This window comes from Loxodonta africana, chromosome 6 (assembly GCF_030014295.1).
Source record: "Loxodonta africana isolate mLoxAfr1 chromosome 6, mLoxAfr1.hap2, whole genome shotgun sequence".
NCBI lineage: Eukaryota > Metazoa > Chordata > Mammalia > Proboscidea > Elephantidae > Loxodonta > Loxodonta africana.
In genome coordinates this window covers 45694629-45715910 of record NC_087347.1, presented here as the reverse complement: position 1 = coordinate 45715910, position 21282 = coordinate 45694629, and the positions used below count along the sequence as shown (strand labels likewise).

The 21282-nt window shown below is 43.0% G+C and overlaps 1 protein-coding gene across 1 annotated transcript in view; it reads left to right on the top strand.

The window, feature by feature from the left end:
• AOX1 (aldehyde oxidase 1) overlaps positions 1-21282 on the top strand; it is a 90769-nt gene that overhangs the window by 165 nt on the left and 69322 nt on the right. Inside the window, 2 exon segments of the mRNA NM_001303261.1 lie at positions 15813-15870; positions 17938-18034. Coding sequence (NP_001290190.1) covers positions 15813-15870; positions 17938-18034 — 155 coding nt within the window.

Sequence of the window (21282 nt, the reverse complement as noted above, 5' to 3'; positions counted from 1 at the left end):
CTAGTTTGGAATCAGGTTTGCACCCGGGCAGATAATGTGTTTTCAGAGACTGCACCTGGATCCTTGGGCCCCTACCTGTCTGATGTTTCTTTTTCCTCTCTTTTCAAGATTCATAGGTCTTAACAAACCCATCCCCTACCCGCGTCGTTGTTAGTTGCTGTGGGGTCCGTTCCGACCCGTGGTGACCCCATGTGTGCAGAGTAAAACTGCTCCATGGGGTTTTCAAGGCTGTGATCTTTTGGAATCGGATCAGCAGGCATGCCTTCCCGGGTGTCTCTAGGTGGGTTTGAACCACCAACCTTTAATAGTCTAGCACGTACCTGTTTATGCCACCCTGGAACTCTGCCCTTACCCCTACTCCCCCAAGAAGAAAAAAATAACTGTTTTCCATCATGGCCAGCACTCCCAAACTTCCCTCCTTCAAACCCCAGCTGATAAGAGGAATTTCTTCTTTAAATAGACTGAGGGCAACCTAAAGGTGACTGAGTCTCAACTCTCAGGGTATACTTGGTGAGCAGAAAAGCTGTTTTAAAGTTGGGACAGGACCATAGATAGGAGCTAATTCACCCCACCCCATCGTGTCTCAAATGAAGAACTGTGACTTTCCAAAGTAACAGCTAGTTCCTGGCAGAGCTGAATCAAAGCCAGGCTCTGGGGACTGTGAGGTCCCTGATTGGTGCGCTGCTGTGCACGGCCTTCTGTCCTCTCTGAACCTGGGTTGGGTGTGCAAGACCTATGGGAGTGTGTCAGTTCCAGGCTGTGTCAGACTCCTGGGAGTAGCAAAACCCTCAGGAGTCCTTTAAATGCCCCATAGACTGATCCTCAATCCTGCTCACTCTTAATGTCCCAGCATATTGGCACCACTTTGCAAGGGAGGAACCAAGGCAGAAAGCCTAAGGGGCTTCCTTAAGAGCTAAAAACCAAGAGGTGGAGCCAAGATGGTGGGCTAGTCAGATGCACCAAGCCATCTATGTGCAGCAAAGACCTTATGAACCCAGTAGAACAGATACAGACATCAATCCTGGAACCCTGAGCTTTAAATGAAAGGATAAAGTATTAGATTGGAAGCCACTGAGAAGAAAAAACTGATTGAAAACAGCAAACGAGTAGAGATATGGAGTGGAGATTCCCTGCCTACTGGCCCAGCACAGTGCAGCCATCTTGAGATAAAGCCAAAAACTCCACACAAAGAGCACAGAAAGGAATCTTCAGGAAACTCCCAGTAGAGGAATGGCACAGACACACCCAGAGAGAAGTTTGGTCCCATTTACTGGTTGCAGCTCAAGGAACTGCCTAGACTTCTCACAGGGTAACCAGAGGAGCACATTCCTACAACCCCTACCCTTCTGGTGAGTAGTGGCAAGAACTGCCGCACCCCATCAGCCCCCACTGCCAGGGACCACAGTACAAACTCCACAGCTGAGAGTCTCAATCCATGCCCTGCCCCCTCTGCCAGCTCTGCCCCACTGCCCTACAGCAGGGTGACCAGCCTGTACCCCATCCCTCCACGGTGGTTCTGAGCCACTGCAGCCAGATGACCCACCCCGTGCCCATACCCCCTCCCTCCTCACTAGCTCTGCCCTGCTGCCCCATAGCTGAGCACCCCAGCCGCTGCTCCTCACGCTTTACCAGCTCCCCGCTGCTGTGCTGCAGCCAGATGACCCAGCCCCACGCTTGCTCCCCTCCCTCCTTGCCAGTTTTGCCTCGCTGGCCCACAGATAAGCACCTGGCCCTTGCCCCCCCACCTGCTGACTCTGCCCTGCTGCAGTATGGCTGGGTGACCTGACCCTCCACCCCATCCTTCTCTGCCAGCTCTGCCTCACTGCCCCACAGCTGAGTGTCCCGACCTATACCCTCCCCACCAAGTCCGCCCCACTGCACCACAGACCAGTGACCCAACCCCATACCCCATCCCTCCCCACCGGTTTTGCACCACTGTGCTGCAGCCAGACAACCTGATCCCATGCCCACCCCCACTCCTTCCCCACTGGCTCTGCCCCACCGCATCACAGCTGAGCACCCTGGCCTGTGCCCCTCCCTCCCCGCTGGCTCCATCCCACTGCATCCCACTGCCTGTGGCCCTCCATCCCTGCCAACTCTGCCCTACTGCATTACAGACGGGCAACCCAACCCTGCGCTCTTGCACCTCCCTCCTCGCTGGCTCTGGCCTGCTGCCCCACAGCTGAACACCCCAACAGGTGCCACTCCCTCCCTGCAGGGTCCAGCCTGCTGCTCTGCAGTCCAGCAACCTGACCCCACACCCTCTCCCTTTCTGCTGGCTTCACCCCGCTGCACTGCAGCTGAACAACCTAGCCCCGCACCCCCTACTTCCTTGCTGACTCCACCCTGCTACACTGCTGCTGAGCAACCTGGTCATGTACCCCTCCTGCCCCATTGCCTCACAACTGAGGGACCCAGCCCCACACCTCTCCTCCCACTTCCAGCCCTGCTCTGCTGCCCTGAAGCTGAGCATCACTGCCTGTGACCCCCCCACCCACTGCAACCCTCTGCACCACAGCTGAGCAACCTGGCCCCATGCCCCTCCCCCTGTAGGCCGGTCCCATTGCACCACAGCTGAACGACCCAGCCCCAAGTCCCTCCCTTCCTGCTGGCCCTGTACAGATGCCTTGCAGCTGAGTGTCCTGGCCCCTGCCCTCCCTACCTGCTGGCTCTGCCCCACCGTATCACAGCTGAGCAACCTGCCCTGCCCATCTGGACAAAACCAAACCAAACTCGTTGCAATCGAGTTGATTCCAACTCATAGTGACCCCATAGGACAACGTAGAACTGCCCCGTAGGGTTTCTAATGAATGCTTGGTGGATTCGAACTGCCAACCCTTTGGTTAGCAGCCATAGCTGGACAAGGTAGTGAGAACTATCATACCCACAGATGAGCAAGCAACAAAGCACATCCAGCCTGCCTGCCCAGGCATACCAAAACAAAACAAATAAGCAGGACAAAATAAACATACAATCAATCAATAAAGAAAATAATACCTGAATGTTTTGAGACAGCAGACAATATCAAAATATATAAAAAAGCAGGACAAAATGGCTTCAACAAGTGACCAAAATATAGAATCATTTGACCTTCTGGTAGAAGAAAAGGCAGTGGAACTACCTGATGTGGAATTCAAAAGATTAATATTTAGGGCTTTCCAAAAGATTAGGAAAGAGATCAAGGAAAACACAGACAAAGCCAAGGAAAAAAATAGACAAAATCATGGAAAACACACAAAGTCAAGGAAAACACAGACAAATCAATAAAAGAATTCAGGAAAATAATGCAAGAACAAAACATCAAGGTAAATAAACATTTGGAAATCGTACAAAAATAGCAACTAGAAATCCAAAAGATAAACAACAAAATTTCAGAAATGGATGACTCAGTAGAAGATTTTAGGAGCAAATTTGAAACAATGGAGGACAGAATCACTGAGACTGAAGACAAATCCATGAACACCACTTTATTTGAGGAAAAATCAGAGAAAAGAATAAAGGAAACCTAATTATTCTGTGAAACACAATCAAGAGCAAAAATTTTTGTGTGATCAGAGTTCAAGAACAGGGGACTAAAGTGGAAAACACAGAAAATTCTTGAAGATCTGCTGCCAGAAAACTTCCCTAATACCGTGAAAGACAAAAAGCTGACCATGCAAGGAGCTCAACAAACCCCGTATATGATCGATCTCCCCCCGACACACAAAGTCACCAAGACATATCATAATCACGCTTGCCAAAACCACATACAAAAAAGAATCCTGAGAGCAGCTTGAGAAAAAAGAGAAGTAACAAAGAGAAAACAATAAGGCTAAGCTCTGATTACTCAGCAGATACTATGTAGGCAAGAAGGCAATGGGACAACATATATAAAACCTTGAAAGAAAAAACCTACCAAACAAGAATAATACATCCTGTAAAACTCTCTTTCAAACACAATGGAGAAATTAGAATATTTCCAGGTAAACAGAAATTAAGGGGATTTGTAAAAACCAAATCAATTTTACAAGAAATATTAAAGGGAGTCCTTCAGTTACAGAACCAAGAACATCAGACACAGCCTGAGGTTAGGACAAAGGACAGCATCGGCCAGATACCAACCATGTAAAGAACTCTCAATAATAAAACAAAACTAAAAGATTTAAAACAGGGAGCCAGAGAAATCAATCTGTAAACGATGACAGTGTCGAAACAATAAAAGGGGGGGAATAAACGGTATAGATGTAGAACTTTCAAATGGAGAGGAAATCAAGGCTATATCAAGTAATAAGTGACTGGTTTAAATTTAGGAAGATAAGTGTAAATGTCAGTGTAACCAGAAAGATAATTAACAAACCTGCTCATCAAAATAAGAAAGTAGAAAAACGTAAAGACTCAATAAACATAAAATCTATAATAATGAAAGAAATAAAAAGAAATTCCACAAACAAAAGGAACTAAGCATAGAAAAGTAGGAGGAACAAAGAACACATCAGCACCACACACACACACAAAAAAAGCACAACCAAACAATAGCAATAAACTCACAGCTATTGATAATCACACAGAATGTAAACAGCTTAAATATACCTGTAAAGAGGCAGTGACAGAATGGATAAAAAAACACAACCCATCAATATGCTGTCTATAAGAGACACACCGGAGACACAAATACACAAATACATTAAAAGTCAAAAAATGAAAAAAAAATAAGCAAACAGCAACCAAAAAAGAGCAGAAGTGGCAATACTAATCTCAGATAAAATAGACTTTAAGGCAAAATCCACCGTAAAAGATGAGGAAGGACATTATACAATAATTAAAGGGACAATCCACCATGAAGACATAACCTTAATAAATATCTATGCACCCAATGACAGGGCTCCAAAATACATAAAACAACTTCTAAGCACTGAAAACAGAAATAGACAGTTCCACAATAATTGTAAGAGACTTTAACACACGACTCTTGGTAAAGGACAGAACATCTAGAAAGAAACTCAGCAAAGATACAGAAGATCTAAAGACCACAGTCAATCAACCTGATCTCATACACATATATAGAACACCCCACCCAACAACAGCAAAGTATACATTCTTTTCCAATGCACATGGAACATTCTCCAGAATAGTCCACATTTTAGGCCACAAAACAACCCTCAGTAAAATCCAAAACATTGAAGTAGTATAAAGCATCTTCTCTGATCACAATGCCATGAAAGTAGAAATTAATAACAGGAAGAACAAGGAAAAAGAATTAAAAACTTGGAAACTGAATAACACCTTGCTTAAAAACCACTGGGTAATAGAAGAAATCAAAGACGGAATAAAAAAAATTCCTACAATCAAATTAGAATGAAAACACATCATACCAAAACCTTTAGGACACAGCAAAAGCAGTGTTCAAAAGTCAATTTATAGCAATAAATGCACACATCAAAAAAGAAGAAGGGGCCAAAATCAAAATATTAGCCCTACAACTTGAACAAATAGAAAGAGAACAGCAAAAGAAGCCCACGGTCACCAAAAGGGAGGAAATAGTAAAGATCAGAGCAGAATAAATGAAATTGAGAGCAGAAAAACAATAGAAAGAATCAACAAGACCAAAAGTTCGTTTTTGAAAAGACCAAGAAAATCAACAAACCATTGTCCAAACTGACAAAAGAGAGAGGAAGCAAATAACTCAAATAAGAAATGAGATGGGGGACGTTACAACAGACCCAACTGAAATAAAAAGGATCATAACAGAGTACTATGAAAAAATATACCCCAACAAATTTGAAAACCTAGAGGAAATGGACAAATTTCTAGAAACACACTACCTACCTAAACAAAAATTGAGGTACAAAATCTGAACAGACCCATAACAAGAGAAGAGATTGGAAAGGTAAAAAAAAAAAATGCCAACAACAACAACAAAAGCCCTGGCCCTGATAGCTTCACTGAAGAATTCTAACATTCGGAGAAGAGCTCACACTAGCACTACTCAAACTATTTAAGAGGGTGGAAAAGGAGGGGATACTCTCAGATTCATTCTGTGAAGCCAGCATAACCCTGATACCAAAGCTAGGCAAAGCCAACATAAAAAGAAAATTACAGACCAATATCTCTCCTGAATATAGATGCAAAAATATTCAATAAAATTCTAGCCAATAGAATTCAGCATCATACAAAAAAAAAAAAAAAAAAAACTACAACCAAATGGGATTCATACCAGGTATGCATTAGAAGATCAGTCAACATAATCCACCACATAAATAGAACAAAAGAAAAGAATCATTTGATCATTTCAATCAATGCAGAAAAAGCATTTGATAAAGTTCAACACCCATTCCTGGTAAAAACTCTCAATAAAATTGAAGTAGAAGGAAAATTCATCAACATAATAAAAGGTGTCTATACAAAACGAACAGCCTACATCATTCTTAATGGAGAGAGTCTAAAAGCATTCCCCCTGAGAATGGGAACAAGACAAGGATGCCCTTTACCACTACTCCTATTTAACATTGTGCTGGAAGTCCTAGCTAGAGCAACAAGACAAGCAAAAGAAATAAAGGGCATCCTAATTGGAAAGGATATGATTCTATACAGTAGAGAATCCTAAAGATTTCACAAGAAAATACGGGAACTAACAAAGATTCAGCAGAATGGCAGGATACAAGATAAACATACAAAAATCAGTTGGATTCCTATAAACTAACAAAGAAAACTACAAAAAGGAAATCAGTAAAACAATGCCATTTATAATAGCATGTAATAAAATACTTTGGAATAAATCTAACCAGGGATGTAAAAGACCTATATACCAAGCAAACTACAAAACACTACTGCGAGAAACCAAAAGAAACCTACATAAATGGAAAAACATACCATGCTCATGGATAAGAAGACTCAACATTGTAAAAATGTCAGTCCTACACAAAGAATGCAATCCGGATCCAAATACCAACAGCATTCTTTAAAGAGATGGAAAAACTAATCATTAACTTTATATGGAAAGGAAAGAGGCTATAGGTAAGTAAAGCATTATTGAAGAGGAAGAACAAAGTAGGAGACTTCACACTACCTGATTTCAGAACCTGCTGTACAGCCACAGTAGTCAAAACAGCCTGGTACTGGTGCAATGACAGACATATAGACCAATGAAACAAAATTGAGAACCCAGACATAAATCCATCCACCTAGGGTCAGCTGATCTTTGATAGAGGCCCAAAGTTCATTGAATGGGGGAAAGACAGTCTGTTTAACAAATGGTGCTGGCAAAACTGGATGTCCATCTGTAAAAAAATGAAACAGGACCCATACCTCACAACAGACACAAAAACTAATTCAAAATGGATCAAAGACCTGAATATAAAACCAAAAACTATAAAGATCGTGGAAGAAAAAATAAGGACAGTGCTAGGGCCCTAATATAGGCATAAATAAGATGCAAACCATAACTAACAATGCACATACACCAGAAGATAAACTAGATTAACTGGGATCTCGTAAAAATTAAACATTTATGCTCATCAAAAGACTTCACCAAAAGAGTAAAAAGAGAACCTACAAACTGGCAAAAAAAATTAGCTATGACATATCTGACATGGATCTAATTTCTGAAATCTTTAAAAATGCTATGACACTGTAAAAATAAAAAAGACAAGTAATCCAGTTAAAAAAATGGGTGAAGAGTCTGAACAGATACTTCACAAAAGAAGACATTCAGGTGGCTAACAGACACATGAGGAAATGCTCGTGATCATTTCCCAATTGAAAAAAAAAAAAACAAACCAAACCCACTACCGTCGAGTCAATTCTGACTCATAGCCACCCTGTAGAGATGTGCAAATCAAAACTACAACAAGAGACCATCTCATCCGGATATTACTGGCACTAATCAAAAAAACAGAACATAACAAATGTTGGAGAGGTTGCAGGGAGATTGGAACTCTTATGCACTGCTGGTGGGAATGCAAAATGGTACAACCCCTATGGAAAACGATATGGCGCTTCCTTAAAAAGCTAGAAATAGAAATACCATATGATCCAGCAGTATCACTTGTAGGAATATATCCTAGAGAAAGAAGAGCCGTCACATGAATAGACATATGCACACCCATGTTCATTGCAGCATTATCACAATAGCAGAATGATGGAAGCAACCCAAGTGCCCATCAACAGATGAATGGATAAATTAACTATGGTACATACACACAATGGAATACTATGTGATGGTAAAGAACCAGGAGAAATCCACACATCTCTCAACATGGATGAATCTGGAGGGCATTTTGTTGAGTGAAACAAGTCAATCACAAAAGGACAAATACTGCATGAGACCACTATTATAAAAGTTCAAGAAAAGGTTTACACACAGAAAAAGCAATCTGAGGGTTACAAGGGAAGACAGGGTAGGAGGGGAAGTCATAACTAGATAGTAGATAAGTGTTAACTTTGGTGAAGGGAAAGACAGTACACATAGGGAAAGTCAGCACAACGTGACCAAGGCAAAGTCATAGAAATTTCATAGACACATCCAAACACCCTGAGGGGCCGAGTTACTGGGCTGTGGATTGGGGACCATGGTCTCGGGGGACATCTAGGTCAATTGGTATAACATAGGTCATTAAGAAAATGTTCTACTTCTGACTTTGATGAGTAGCATCTGGGATCAAACGACCATCTAAGGTGTATCTCTGGTCCCATCCGGTCTTGAGCAAAGGAGAATGAAGAAAACCAAAGACACAAGTGAAATATTAGTCCAAAGATCTAATGGACCACAAGTACCCCAGGCTCCCCCAACCTGAGCCCAGAACAACTAGATGGTGCCTGGCTACCACCACCAACTGCTCTGACAGGGGTCCCAATAGAGGATCCAGACAGAGCAGTAGAAAAATGTAGAACAAAATTCAAATTCACGAGAAAAAAAAAGACTTACTGGTCTGACAGAGACTGGAGGAACCCTGACACTATGGCTCCCGGACACTCCTTTAACTCAGAACTGAAGTCACTCCCGAAGTTCACCCTTCAGCCAAAAATTACATAGGTGGAAACCCTGGTGGCATAGTGGTTAAGTGCTACAGCAGCTAACCAAAAGGTTGGCAGTTTGAATCCACCAGGTGCTCCTTAGAAATTCTATGGGGCAGTTCTACTCTGTCCTATAGGGTCTCTATGAGTCTGAATTGACTTGACAGCAGTAGGTTTGGTTTTTTTTTTTGGTATAAAACAAACAATAACATATGTGGTGGACATGCTTCTTAGCTCAGTCATGTAAATGAGATCAAACGGGCAACACCTGCCCAAAAACAAAGATGAGAAGGCAGGAAGGGACAGGAAAACTGCCAAATGGAAACGGGGAACCCTGGGTAGAGAAGGCGAGAGCGTTGACATATCAATATCATGGGACTGCAACCAATGTCACAAAACAATTTGTGTATAAATTGTTGAATGAGAAACTAACTTGCTCTGTAAACTTTCACCTAAAACACACACACACACAAAAGCTAAAAATCCATTCGAGGGCCATAATACTTGACTTCGCATAGTGCTGTGGCCAGTGCCTTTGGAGCCACCTGTGACTACTGCTTCTGGGTAAGGGGCAGCCACAGCACTTTGACTGCTTAGCTGACCCACCGGGAGACTAATGAAGCTTAAAGTTCAGGGCAGCTTGCTTAATAAGTGCCTCTTCTAAGATCCCGTACCTGATTTTCTATTTGTGGTTTTTTATTTTTCTCAAAGAATACCCCGAAATTGTACACATTCTAGGTCCCACAAAACCTTTGTCTGCTCCTGCTGCTGGGTTCTCCATATGTAATGGGAGCTATTAGGATCCCTCAAGGAGTTCTGGTGGCACAACAGATAGGCACTGGCCTGCTAACAGGAAGGTTGGTGGTTTGAACCCATGAGGCAGCTCTGCAGGAGAAAGACCTGGTGATCTGTTTCAGCTAATAAAACCATATGGAGCCTTTCTACTCTGTCACGTGGTATTGCTATAAGTTGGAATCAACTCATCGGCACCCAACAACAACAACAGGATCCCCTCACAGAGCTGCTATGGGAGTGAAATAAAATAAGGGAATGAAATAGTTTATGCTACCTCATTTTTTGTTCTTCTGCAGAACAGAATGGCAGAGTAAACACAACACTGGCTTTTTTATTTAGACAAGCAAAGATTCAATTCCAGTTCTCACTCATACTGAGACAACCTAACCTCTCAGGGGATACTACCACTTATTCCATAGTGATTATGAACATTCAGTCTGTTTTTTTATGGAGGGCCTGCTCTATGCCAGGCAGTTTTCCAGGCATCAGGGACACACAACACAAAATAGATAACAAGCATATAAATTAAATGTATAATGTCAGGCAGTGATAAGTGCTAGGCTAAAAAATAAAGCAGAGTGAGTGGACAGAGTGACAGGGGCTGCTGCTTTAGATGGGATGGAGGTTTTTGCAAGGCCTCTCTGTGAGAGTGACATTTAAGTAGTGAATGGGGTGAAGTGAGGCAGAGGGAATGGCAGGTATGAAGGTCCTGAGGCAGGGGGATTTCGTTGTGCTCAGGGGACAGTGAGGGGGTTGGTGAGGCTGGACAGGCTGGAGACATGGTGAACAGCCAGAGTACTAGGGTTTTGTTGGCCATGGAGCCCTGGTGGCCCAGTGATTAAGAACTTGGCTGCTAATCAAAAGGCCAGCAGTTCTAATCCACCAGCCACTCCCTAGAAACCCTCTGGGGTAGTTCTGCTCTGTCCTATAGGGCTGCTATGAGTTGAAATCAACTCGATATCAATGTAATATGTATAAGTTGGCCCCGGTAAGGGCGTTAGTTAAATGAGGAAACTGGTGTTTTGAGTCTTCTCCTTCTGTCCCCGCCTCCCCCCTCATGCCAAACAAATTACAGCAGGATTTTTAGTGGCTAATGGCAGTTTGTGACTAATTGATGTTTAAATTTCATCAGGTAAAAGTAGATAAGCCAGTTCTTATCTATGGGCCTGTTTGATCCAAAAGCCAAATGACCTGTGCTCCCTTGGAAGGTTCACTCTGGAAATGTTGATTTAGTTTGTGCAATTATCCCATTAAAAGGATTCACATTACCCTTTCTCTTTCCTTCCTCTCTCTTCCAAATTCTATGAAGTGTGTGCTTCATTCAATACTTCAATTCGCTACATGGATAGAATTAAAAGAAAGTTAGTGGTTCAGAGGGTGAGGGGCTGTTGATGAAAGTGTGAGAGAGAGCATCAGGGAAGAGGGGTCTTGTAGTCAAAACATGGTGTCTAGGATTAAAAATTTGCTTTCACATAGGAAGCTGAAAAGCCAACTGGGAGCCTTTAGGTGACCTGACTCACCTCTGGTCTGTACTTTTTGCGAATCCCCTCAGGTTACCGAAAGGTGTCATTGGGCAGTTCAAAGGCCATCTGGAGCCAAGGGCAGTGCAAGTTGGGAAGGGACTTAGTTGCAAAGACATTTGTAAAATCTTATTCTGCCTGGGGTCCCCAGAAGAACAGGTGACCCACTTAGCATGGATGTTGAGGGAGGAGGAGCCCATAAGTAAAGTAAAACATGGGCGCCACTCTCTGACCTTCACACAGGACCTGAAGCACCCGTTCCATGAGGCAGCGAAGAGGAGAGGTTAATGCTGGGGGTTTGGAGCCCATCAGGCAGGATTTATCCTGCGCTATTTGCTCTGCCACTCGGCAGCTCTGGGGCCTTGGGAAAGTTTCTTTATATCTCCAAACTTCAGTTTTCCCCTCTGCAAAATGGAACTGATAACAATGTCCTTTTCTCCCGTGGCATTGGGGTGAAGATTAAATTCCATGAAGAGTGCTTAGCAGGATACCTGGCACACAGTAAATCTTCAATATGTACAAATGATGGTTTTTAGTAGGGCTGGAAAATACTCCACTGCATGTATAGAACCAGAACCTGCTTAGAGGTATCAAGGGGGCCGTGAATCAGTCATCAAGGATTAGTCATTTAGCAAAACATAAGTTCTTGGTATTAGTGTAGAAGTCTGGAAGAAGGAGTCCATTGGCTGGCATTTCCTGGGGCCCTTGGTTTGCAGAGGTGAGGCACTGGGCTGCTGGGATGGCTGCAGTGACTCAGAGAAAAGCGGAAGGAGCAAAAGCCCCTTAGGAAGAAAGAACCATAAATGAAAATGAACTTTAAAGCACCTGAAGCTCAGGCAGCAGCGTCCTCACTGACTCTCGCCTCAGGCCTCTGTCTCTGCTCTGAGGTTGTTGCTCTTCCCCACTAACCATTGCCCATGATATGCACCTCTTTCTTCCCTGTCCCTCCCTCTCAGCCTCGTCCTTTCACACCTCCCTCTCTCCCTTCCTTCATTTCCATTCTTTCACCCCCTTTCTCTCTCCTCTGTGTCTCCTTTCTTTCTCTTTTCTCTGCCTCTACTGTAGGACAGGCACTGTCACCTGCACAGAAGAAAGTAGTTTCTCAACCTTGTACGATATGGAATTTAAATCTCCCCAAGGACTGGGAAGGGTCGGTAGTCCCTGGGTGACACAAATGATTAGGTGCTTGACTACTAACCAAAAGGTTGGCAGTTCAAACATGCATCGGAAGAAAGGACTGGTGATCTCCTTCCAAAAGGTTACAGCCTTGAAAACCCTGTGGTGTGCATTTCTCTGCATCCATGGGGTCACCATGAGACAGAATCAACTCAGCTGGCGATGGGTTTGGTTTGGTTTTGATTAAGGTCTGGGGGAGATGTAAAGGGCCAGACTCCTATACTTGCAACACCCAAGGCTGTCCTGAGACAGGTACATGCAAGAACCCTAACCTGAGAAATGCCATCATCCCTCCAAACCATCCCCGCTCCGCCCCCAGCCACCGTCTTAGTCCTACCTCCCTGTTTTACATCAGGAACGACTCTGCTGTCACTGCCCTTCAAATATGTCACTCACCAAATCAAGAAAAATATACACATTTCAGGCCAGTGGCACTTTGAGTCCGACTCCAACCTCCTGAAGCACTTCTTGGAACAAATACCCAAACAAACAAGTATGCTGCCTTCCATTTATTCCTTCTCAAAATATGTAGCTGTCCCTCAAGTCTGCAATGCCATTCTTCACTTTAGGCTCCCCAGATGCTGTCTCCCCGTTAAAGCTGCACTCCTGTATTAACTAGGATCAGTTTCAGCTTCAAATGGCATAAAATCCAAACTAACAGTGGTTAAAACAAGACACAAGGTTTTTTTCTTTCCAGGAAGGATATCTGGGCTTAGATATTGCGGGGCTAGTGTAGAAATTTCACGATGTCATCTGGGACCCAGGTTTCTACTCTGTTTTTCCTCTGCTGCTCTTCACATGTTACCTCATGTTCTACAATAGCTGCTGGAGCTGACGACATTACATCCCCATTCCAGGTGGCAAGAAGGAAGAAAGGAAGAATACACGCTGGAATAGACAATCAACAGTTTCTGCCACTGATAATATCCCAGTTTTTCTTTCTTTTCCTCTGTTCAGATGCCAGTCTTGACCGGCGAGAAATCATCCCTCCCTCCTTGATGCTCTCATAGCAGATGGTACATATCATGTTCAAGTCATCCACTTAGTTCACTAACATTTAATGTGTCCCTGAGATCTATCCCCAGCACTTACCTCAGCGCTTGACACAAAAACGAATCAAAGACGGTGGTTTCTCTCAGGATCAGGAGAGACTTATACATACACAAATAATTACGGGGCAGGGTAAAAAAGAGATGTGGCAACAGCTGTGGGAACACAGAGGAATGTGGTTACTTGGAGCAGGGAGGGAGGAAGGACAGATTAGGAGGAAACACTCCTCACAGGAAAGAACATTTGAGCAGGGTGTTGAATAACATACAAAATTCTGCCAAGTAGAGAACAGAGGAAGGACTTTCAGGGCACATGGAGCCCTGTATGTAAATGTTGTTGTTGTCGTTAGGTGCCTTCAAGTCAGTTCCAACTCATAGCAACCCTATATGACAGAGTAGAACTGCCCCATAGGGTTTTCTAGGCTGTAATCTTTATGGGAGCAGATTGCCAGAGCTTCCTCCTACAGAGCCGCTGGGTGGGTTTGAACCACCAGCCTTTCAGTTAGCAGCCGAGGGCTTAACCATTGCATAACTGGGGCTCCTTGCGTGTAGAAGTAGTGAAGGATAAAAGCCCACACACTGCTGGGACCTGCCAGTTCTCCCATGTGACTGGCATTCAGGATACATGGGTCAAGTTGCAGGAGGTGATTGGACAGTTGGTCAAAGAGCCCTCGTAGGCTATGCCAAGAATTTGAGTTTCTTCTTGTATGCCAGGCATTCTTGAATATTAATTTGAGTAAGACTCACTCATTGAGCTCATTAGAAGTTTATATCTTCTGGTTCCCTCTCCCAGAAATCCTGATTCCATAGGGATTTTATTTTAACACGTGACTCGGGAATTCACAGGATGGCAGCTTGCCAGCCAGGAGCAAGTGTTGAATATTTAGGCAGCCACGTGAGATGATGAGACTTGGATATTGAAGATCACTCTGGTGGTGGTGGGGAGGGTGTTACTGAGGGTACTGAGAGTGAGGGCAGGGAGACCTGTTAGACAGCGAGGATAATAGCTCAGACAAGAGATAATAAAGTTCCTCTGATCAGTGACAATAGAAATGAAGGGTGTTTAGAGAATCATTTTGGAAATGTAAGTGGCAGGACATGGTGACACTGTGGTGGACTGAAAGTAAGAAAGAAGTTGCAAATAAGTCAGTTTTTAAGCTTATGTGACCTAGTAGATGGTAAGGCTGTTAACCAAGTTAGGGAAAAGAAGGGAAGGAGTAAGTTTGGGGGATAAAGTAAAGGATTCCATGTGAAGGCCCATTGAGTCGGGGATGCCTAGAGGGCACTCGCCATTTTTCCTTGTATTATAAAAAATATATATATATATTTTTTATAGTATACATACACACATACAGTCACATCTCTCTTACTACACTTCAGTCTCCTCTAGGGCACAGATGGATCCCTGGTAACTGGCATTTGCCACTTAGGATTGAGGGAGGAGACAGTCATAGAATAAGCTTGTATCCGCCCCCCCGCCGACTTCCCAGAAGGGAAAATTACTATAACAGGATGAAATATGGATTCAGCTTTTGAAATTGTGAAGCAGATCATGCTTCTCTTTGTTCTGTGGGTGTAAAAGAAATCCCAAATTTTTAACCAAAAACAAGAAAACACAATCACTTTGGAAATCACAGCCAATCGTGACATTTCTATCATGCCGCCTCTCAGGTGCTGCTGCTCTAGTGCTGTGCTCTTGGGTGTCCACACAAACTTGCGTAAGTGTGACCTTGCTTGTACTCGGAATACACGTTTTTTCTGTACCTTTGGTTATTTGATTTTGGGGTCATGGTTGGTTATGATCCCTTTCTTGGAAACTGTAATGGTTTGAACTTTATAAACAAATCTTTTTTTTTTTTTAACTATATCAGTTTTTCCGAGGTTATTCTACTCCAGCAAGAGGTTATTCTACTCCAGCAATCTCTCTCCCCCCACCTCCCTTCTGTTGTACTAATACCTTTTCCTTCACCTGCTCCGGAGTTTCTGGGAGAAGCTGGACAGGTGTCACAAGTTTCCCTGCTGCCTGGAGAACAGTGATTGTTCAGGACCAAGGACAGTGGCAAAGTGCTGGTGATGCTCACAGGTTCAGACTGCACATGTAAGAAAAGAGATCTGTAAACTACAGGTGTTCTGTAAACGTTAAACCAAGTTGCAAACGTGAGCAGAGGAATTCACTCATGTACCCTTGTCTCAAATTAGCATAAGCTTGCCAATGTGAATGTCACACTAGCCCTCTGAATCTAGTCTGCGTAACTTTTTTTTTTTTTTCCTTCTGGTAAAGGTGATAGAAAAGAATGCTGACCCTGAAACAATGCTGTTACCATACCTGAGGAAGAAGCGTATCCTTTTCTTTGCTCTGAGTGTGTATGTGCATGTGTGTGTGCATACAGATCTGATGTGCTATTTTGTAAAGGTGATATTTCAAATATGTTTTTAGAGCCACACCAAGACATGATTCCTACTATTATAGGGTTTTGAAAAGTCCTACAGCTTAGTTTTGTAGGCAGTTTACAATTGTGGCCATCAGAACCAAGTTATTTCTAATCTTTGTTTTGGCACTGAATAGATCATGTAAAATGGGGAAGCTAGCAATGGGAATTAAAGTAATGGCTATTAAAAGGGCTTAATTAAGTGTCTTTTAGAATCAAGAGTCACTATAATGACACTCTTTCTTCAAGGACTAATCATGCTTATTATAAAAAGAGAGCAGAGAAATCTCCTAAAATGAAAGAAAAAGAAGAATGGAGAAATTAGCCCTGCAAATACTACCCTAGGAAAACTTTCACGATAAATGTTATCTAAGAAATGGATTCTTAACCTGTTATGCATGAATACCAGTAGGCTTCCATAGATCTGCTGACCCCATTAAATTATATATAAAAGTTTGTGGCAGTGGGAGGTTGTACATTATTTTTCCGGGGGAAGTGAAATTCCTGAAAGAGTACACAACTCTAAAATCATGAGTAACTACTTTCCTTACATATGAGTATGTTCCAGAAAGTAGTTTTAGATCTTTGGATATAAAAACAATGAATGCTGACTTCCCGGTTATCCCTGATACCAATGTGTAGTATTTAAGATTTAGTTCACTTGTGACTGACGGAAAAACCTCAAGTGGCCGTAAACAAGATGGAAGTTTATTTCTCATTGTGTTAGTTCAGGTTCTCCAAGAAGCAGATACCAAAATAGGATTAAATGTGGAAGGGTTTTCGTAGGAGAAATGTCTGGGTGAAAGGGAATAGGAAGGGAGCTGGAGCAAGCTTGGGGAGCTGTCAGACCACAACGCAAGCCTGAACATGAGTGAAGAAGAAAGGAAGAGGTGGGTGAGTGAAGCGTTCTAGATTGCTGTCCAGTCTAAGGACTGTTCAGCAAAGCCATTCAGGACAGTTGGCAGGGAGTTGCCTACCTCTCCACAGCACTGTGTCATTGATGGGATGCAGCCCATGGGAGATATGTCCTTAATCCAAAACTGGGTAGTGGATTTCAAAGTGTCGCAAGTGGGTCCCTCAGTCAGTTTCCCTCCCTGCAGTAGGAGATCTATGAGGCATATTCTCATGGCTGCCACTCTCACCTAAGGGAAGCCAGGAGGTAGGTAGATGAGGGCTAGTAAAGCAATATCACAAAGTCACCAGGGAACCAAGCTCCTTCTGTCTTGCTGCTTCACCTGCCTCAGCATGTAACTTCCTCCTTATGGTCAGAGGTGACTGATCCAGCTCTAGTCCTCATATCTGAATCCCACCAAATAAGATGTAAGGGATGAAAAGCGGACCCCACACTTTTTTCAGGACACTTCCCTCCTGGAAGCCAGACACAGAACTTAAGCTTTCATGCCATTGGCCAGCAGTGTTAATGACCTCCACCTAGCTGCAGAGGAGTCTGAAAAACGTTTTTCTTATTCTGGACCGACGTGTGTGGCGAAAAGTTGGGGTTTAAAAATTAAGAAAGAATGAGAGAATAGATACTGGGGGATACCCTAGCAGTTGCTGCCACTGAAAGGTAGAGAAATATAGCTATTATGATGCAATAATTGTTTACAATCTGACATTTTGTGTATCATCAAAGACACACATAAAACTGAAAACGTGTGTGACATACTCAGACTTTCAAGCGCTCAAATACATGTATAGTCTTTGTTTTCTTTTTCAGTTCGGCACTATTTTTTTTTGGTAGCCTGAGGTCTGGCCTTTTGAAGGGGAGGAGACTAGATACTAACACACAAATGGAAATCCAGGATTTACAAGATTCTAAATACTAACAGCTAAGACATACCGATATCGTTTGATAAATATGTATTGAACAAAAGCATGCATTTACAAACCTCTGGTGGTGCTCTCTTAAGGTCAGAGCTATGCTAAAAGAGAGTCGAATCACTGAAAACACATGATCTTTAACTGTGCTTCTTCCAGTCCGATTCACAGGAACTAAGTATGGCTGTGGAGGAGGCGGCTGTGGCGCCTGCACAGTGATGATATCACGATACAACCCCATCACCAAGAGTATACGGTATTTTGCAGCAAAGTCTAGCTGTGGTTGAATTTCCATAGTTTTAAACTTTCATTTGTTCCTTCATTTGATAACTACGTATTGAGCACCTACAATCTGGCAGGAAGTGTGCTAGATACTGGAAACCCTGGTGGCATAGTTGTTAAGAGCTACAGCTGCTAACCAAAAGGTGAGCAGTTCGAATCCACCAGGTGCTCCTTGGAAACTCTATGGGACAGTTCTACTCTGTCCTGCAGGGTCTCTATGAGTTGGAATTGACTCGATGGCAACGGATTTGGTGGTTTTTTTTTTTCCTTTTTTTTTTGGTATGCTGGGAGTACAAGACAGACTAAGTCCCAGGAATATGAATGGTGTAGAAAAAATGTTTCATCAATGAGGATAAAATATGGTCACGGTATCCCCTGTTGAAAGTTGAAAGGCTGCATGTCTGTCTGCTGTCTGGGGAGGAAAGGCAGGACAGAAGTGACAGTGAAGGGTAATGCTGTCATCACGCTCTTCTGTTACCATTGCAGCCTAGTACTGATCTCCTTGCTTTCACCCTTGCCACCATATATATGTGCACTCTCCAGAGATATTTGTTTGAAGCGTAAATCAGATCCCATCACTCCACCACTTTAAAACCACCAATGCCATCTACTGCATTTAAGATCTTCACTTTATGCTTAGTTTGTATCCTTCTTCAGGTTTGTGGAGCTTCTTGGATCTGGGGTTGATGTCCTTTATCCGTTTTGGAAACCTCTCAAGCCATCATCTCTTCAAATATTTATTCTTTGCCACACATTCTCTCTCCTCTTCTCCTTATGGAACTCCAATTATGCACATGTTAGACCATTTTATATCATTCCACACATCTCAGATGAGGGCTAAGGATCTGAGTACTATTAAGGTTTCAAAGATCTGTCTGTGTTCCACAGCCAAGCCACCTGTTTTCTGAACTCTGAGAGATCCCTCCCTGCTTTACACCCCGGCCTCCAGCTTTTTAGGTTGCTGGGGAGTTCTGTTTGCTCAGTTGTCTCACTTCCCATGCCTTGGGAGATCTCTTTCAGCCATGCTGCCTTGTCTTTAGTCTGGAGGGTGGCAGATGCTCTATGCTCTGGGAAGTGTGAAGTGCCTAGTTTTTTTTCTCTCAGTTCGCCTGTCTCTCCCCAGTCTTCCTTGTCTGAAAGGACAAGTGCCTGGAGAGTTTCATTCAGCTCTCCTTCCCTGTCCTATTTTTAGGGCACCACTCCCAGTACTCGGGAGCCCTGGTAGCATGGTGGTTAGGCGTTTGGCTGCTAACCAAAAGGTTGGCAGTTCCAATCCACCAGCTACTCCTTGGAAACCCTGTGGGGCAATTTACTCCTAGCAACTCAGTATGTACTGGTGGGGAAGAGCTTGGGGATAGTTCAGTCCTGATCTGTATTTTCATCTGTCACATCAGCCCACATACAGCAGTAAAAAGTTTGTTGAAAGTTAATCTGGCTTCTCTTTACCCCTGCCTTTAACAGATTACTCCTCCTCCTCCCTCCATTTCAGTCAGGGATGAGAGCAGCTCTATTTCTCCTCACTTATGAAGGGCCGTCACTTAATGGAGTTTAATTCATATAAGTTTCTTTGTATCCTTAGCATCTGATGAGTTTCTATAAAACTATGATTATGTAGCTTATATGACATTTTTTGGTTGTTAGAAGGAGAGTGTTGATCTCTTGCAACTTTCTACATCTGAACTGAAAACTCCATTGCGTTTAGAATCAGGCAATGAGATTGCAGTGGAATTGCAGGGTAAAAGGTGTGAACATTTTAAAGGCTTTGCTTCCTTTCATTGAAATTGCCTCCCCAAAAAGGTTCTTTGCCATTACCTGTGAGACCTCTCTGGCCCCTGTCTCTCTGACCTTAAATCCTGCCACTCCCCTAGTCCAGCCTCACTGGCCTTCTTTCTTTCCCTCTTTCTCTCCTTAAAAACATTTCAGGATCATTCCAAGAGCTAACTATGTGTTGTCCCTCTGCCTGGAATGTTTTTTCCCATAACCTTTCATAACTGGCTCCTTCAGATCTTTTTCCATTCTGTCCTATAGGGTTGCTGTGAGTCGGAATCGACTTGATGGCAATGGGTTTGGGTTATTGACTAATGAATCCTGGCACCTGGAATTCTGCCTGGCATATAGTGGCCACTCAATAAATGTTTACATCTATTTATAAATGAATAATATCCTTCCAGGCTCTCTTTTGTGTATATACATATGGAATTATACTGTAGACACTACTTAGAAACCTGCTTAATTTGCTTAATTTCTCATGAATGTCCTTTCAATAGTTTTAATGTCTATACATGTTCCATTGCTTGAGTGTACTATAATTACTCCCCAAAGTGATCACTTAGATTATTTTTAGTTTTTTATTATTATAAGCAATATATCAGTAGACATTCATATATATGTATCATGATACGTATATTATTTCTTTATGATACATCCATAGCAGTAGAATTACAGGGTAAAAAGTATCAACATTTTAAAGATTTTTTTGTTCCTGTCATTGAAATTGTCTCCCATAAGGGCTCTACCAATTTACATTCTTAACCAGCAGTATGAGTCTCATTTCTCTAAGCTTTTTTGCTAATAATGAATATTATACTTTTAAAAATTTGTTGCCATTTTCCTTAATAAAAGTGGTGTTTTTCACGGCTTAATTTGTATCTCTTGATTATTTGTGAGGTTGAGTATTTGCTTCATGTATTTACTGGCAGTGTGTGGTCCTGTTTGGTGAATGAGAACATTTTAGGGGTCAGTCTGAGTTGAACATTTTCTAGCAGTGGGTTTGTAGCATTGAAGAGCCCTGTCTCCCACTCCCTATTTCTTTCTCTGAAGCATAGTAGCAAATTCACCTTATTGCCCAACCAACCCCTAGCCCAGTATCTCCCTGGAAGATGGAATGAGCTTCCCAGGTGGGCGGGTGGTCACATGTGACTAGGGAATGTCAGCCCCTCATTCAAGGGGAAAGACAGTTCAAATTCGTGATAATTCTTCTGGAATTGGAACTAGAGGGCGTGATTTGAACCTGGCCCCTGCCACTCACATAGCTGTGACCCTGAACAAATCACTCTGAGCCTCAGATTCCACTTCTGTAAAATGGGCAGGGGCTAAGGGCAAAAGGCATATCCAAAACCTGGAGGAATTATGCAAAACCTGCTACAATGAATGCTTGCTACCCTTTCCAACTAAATGCAACTGGATACAATGCAATTTGTGCTTCTCTTTTGCATTCTGAAG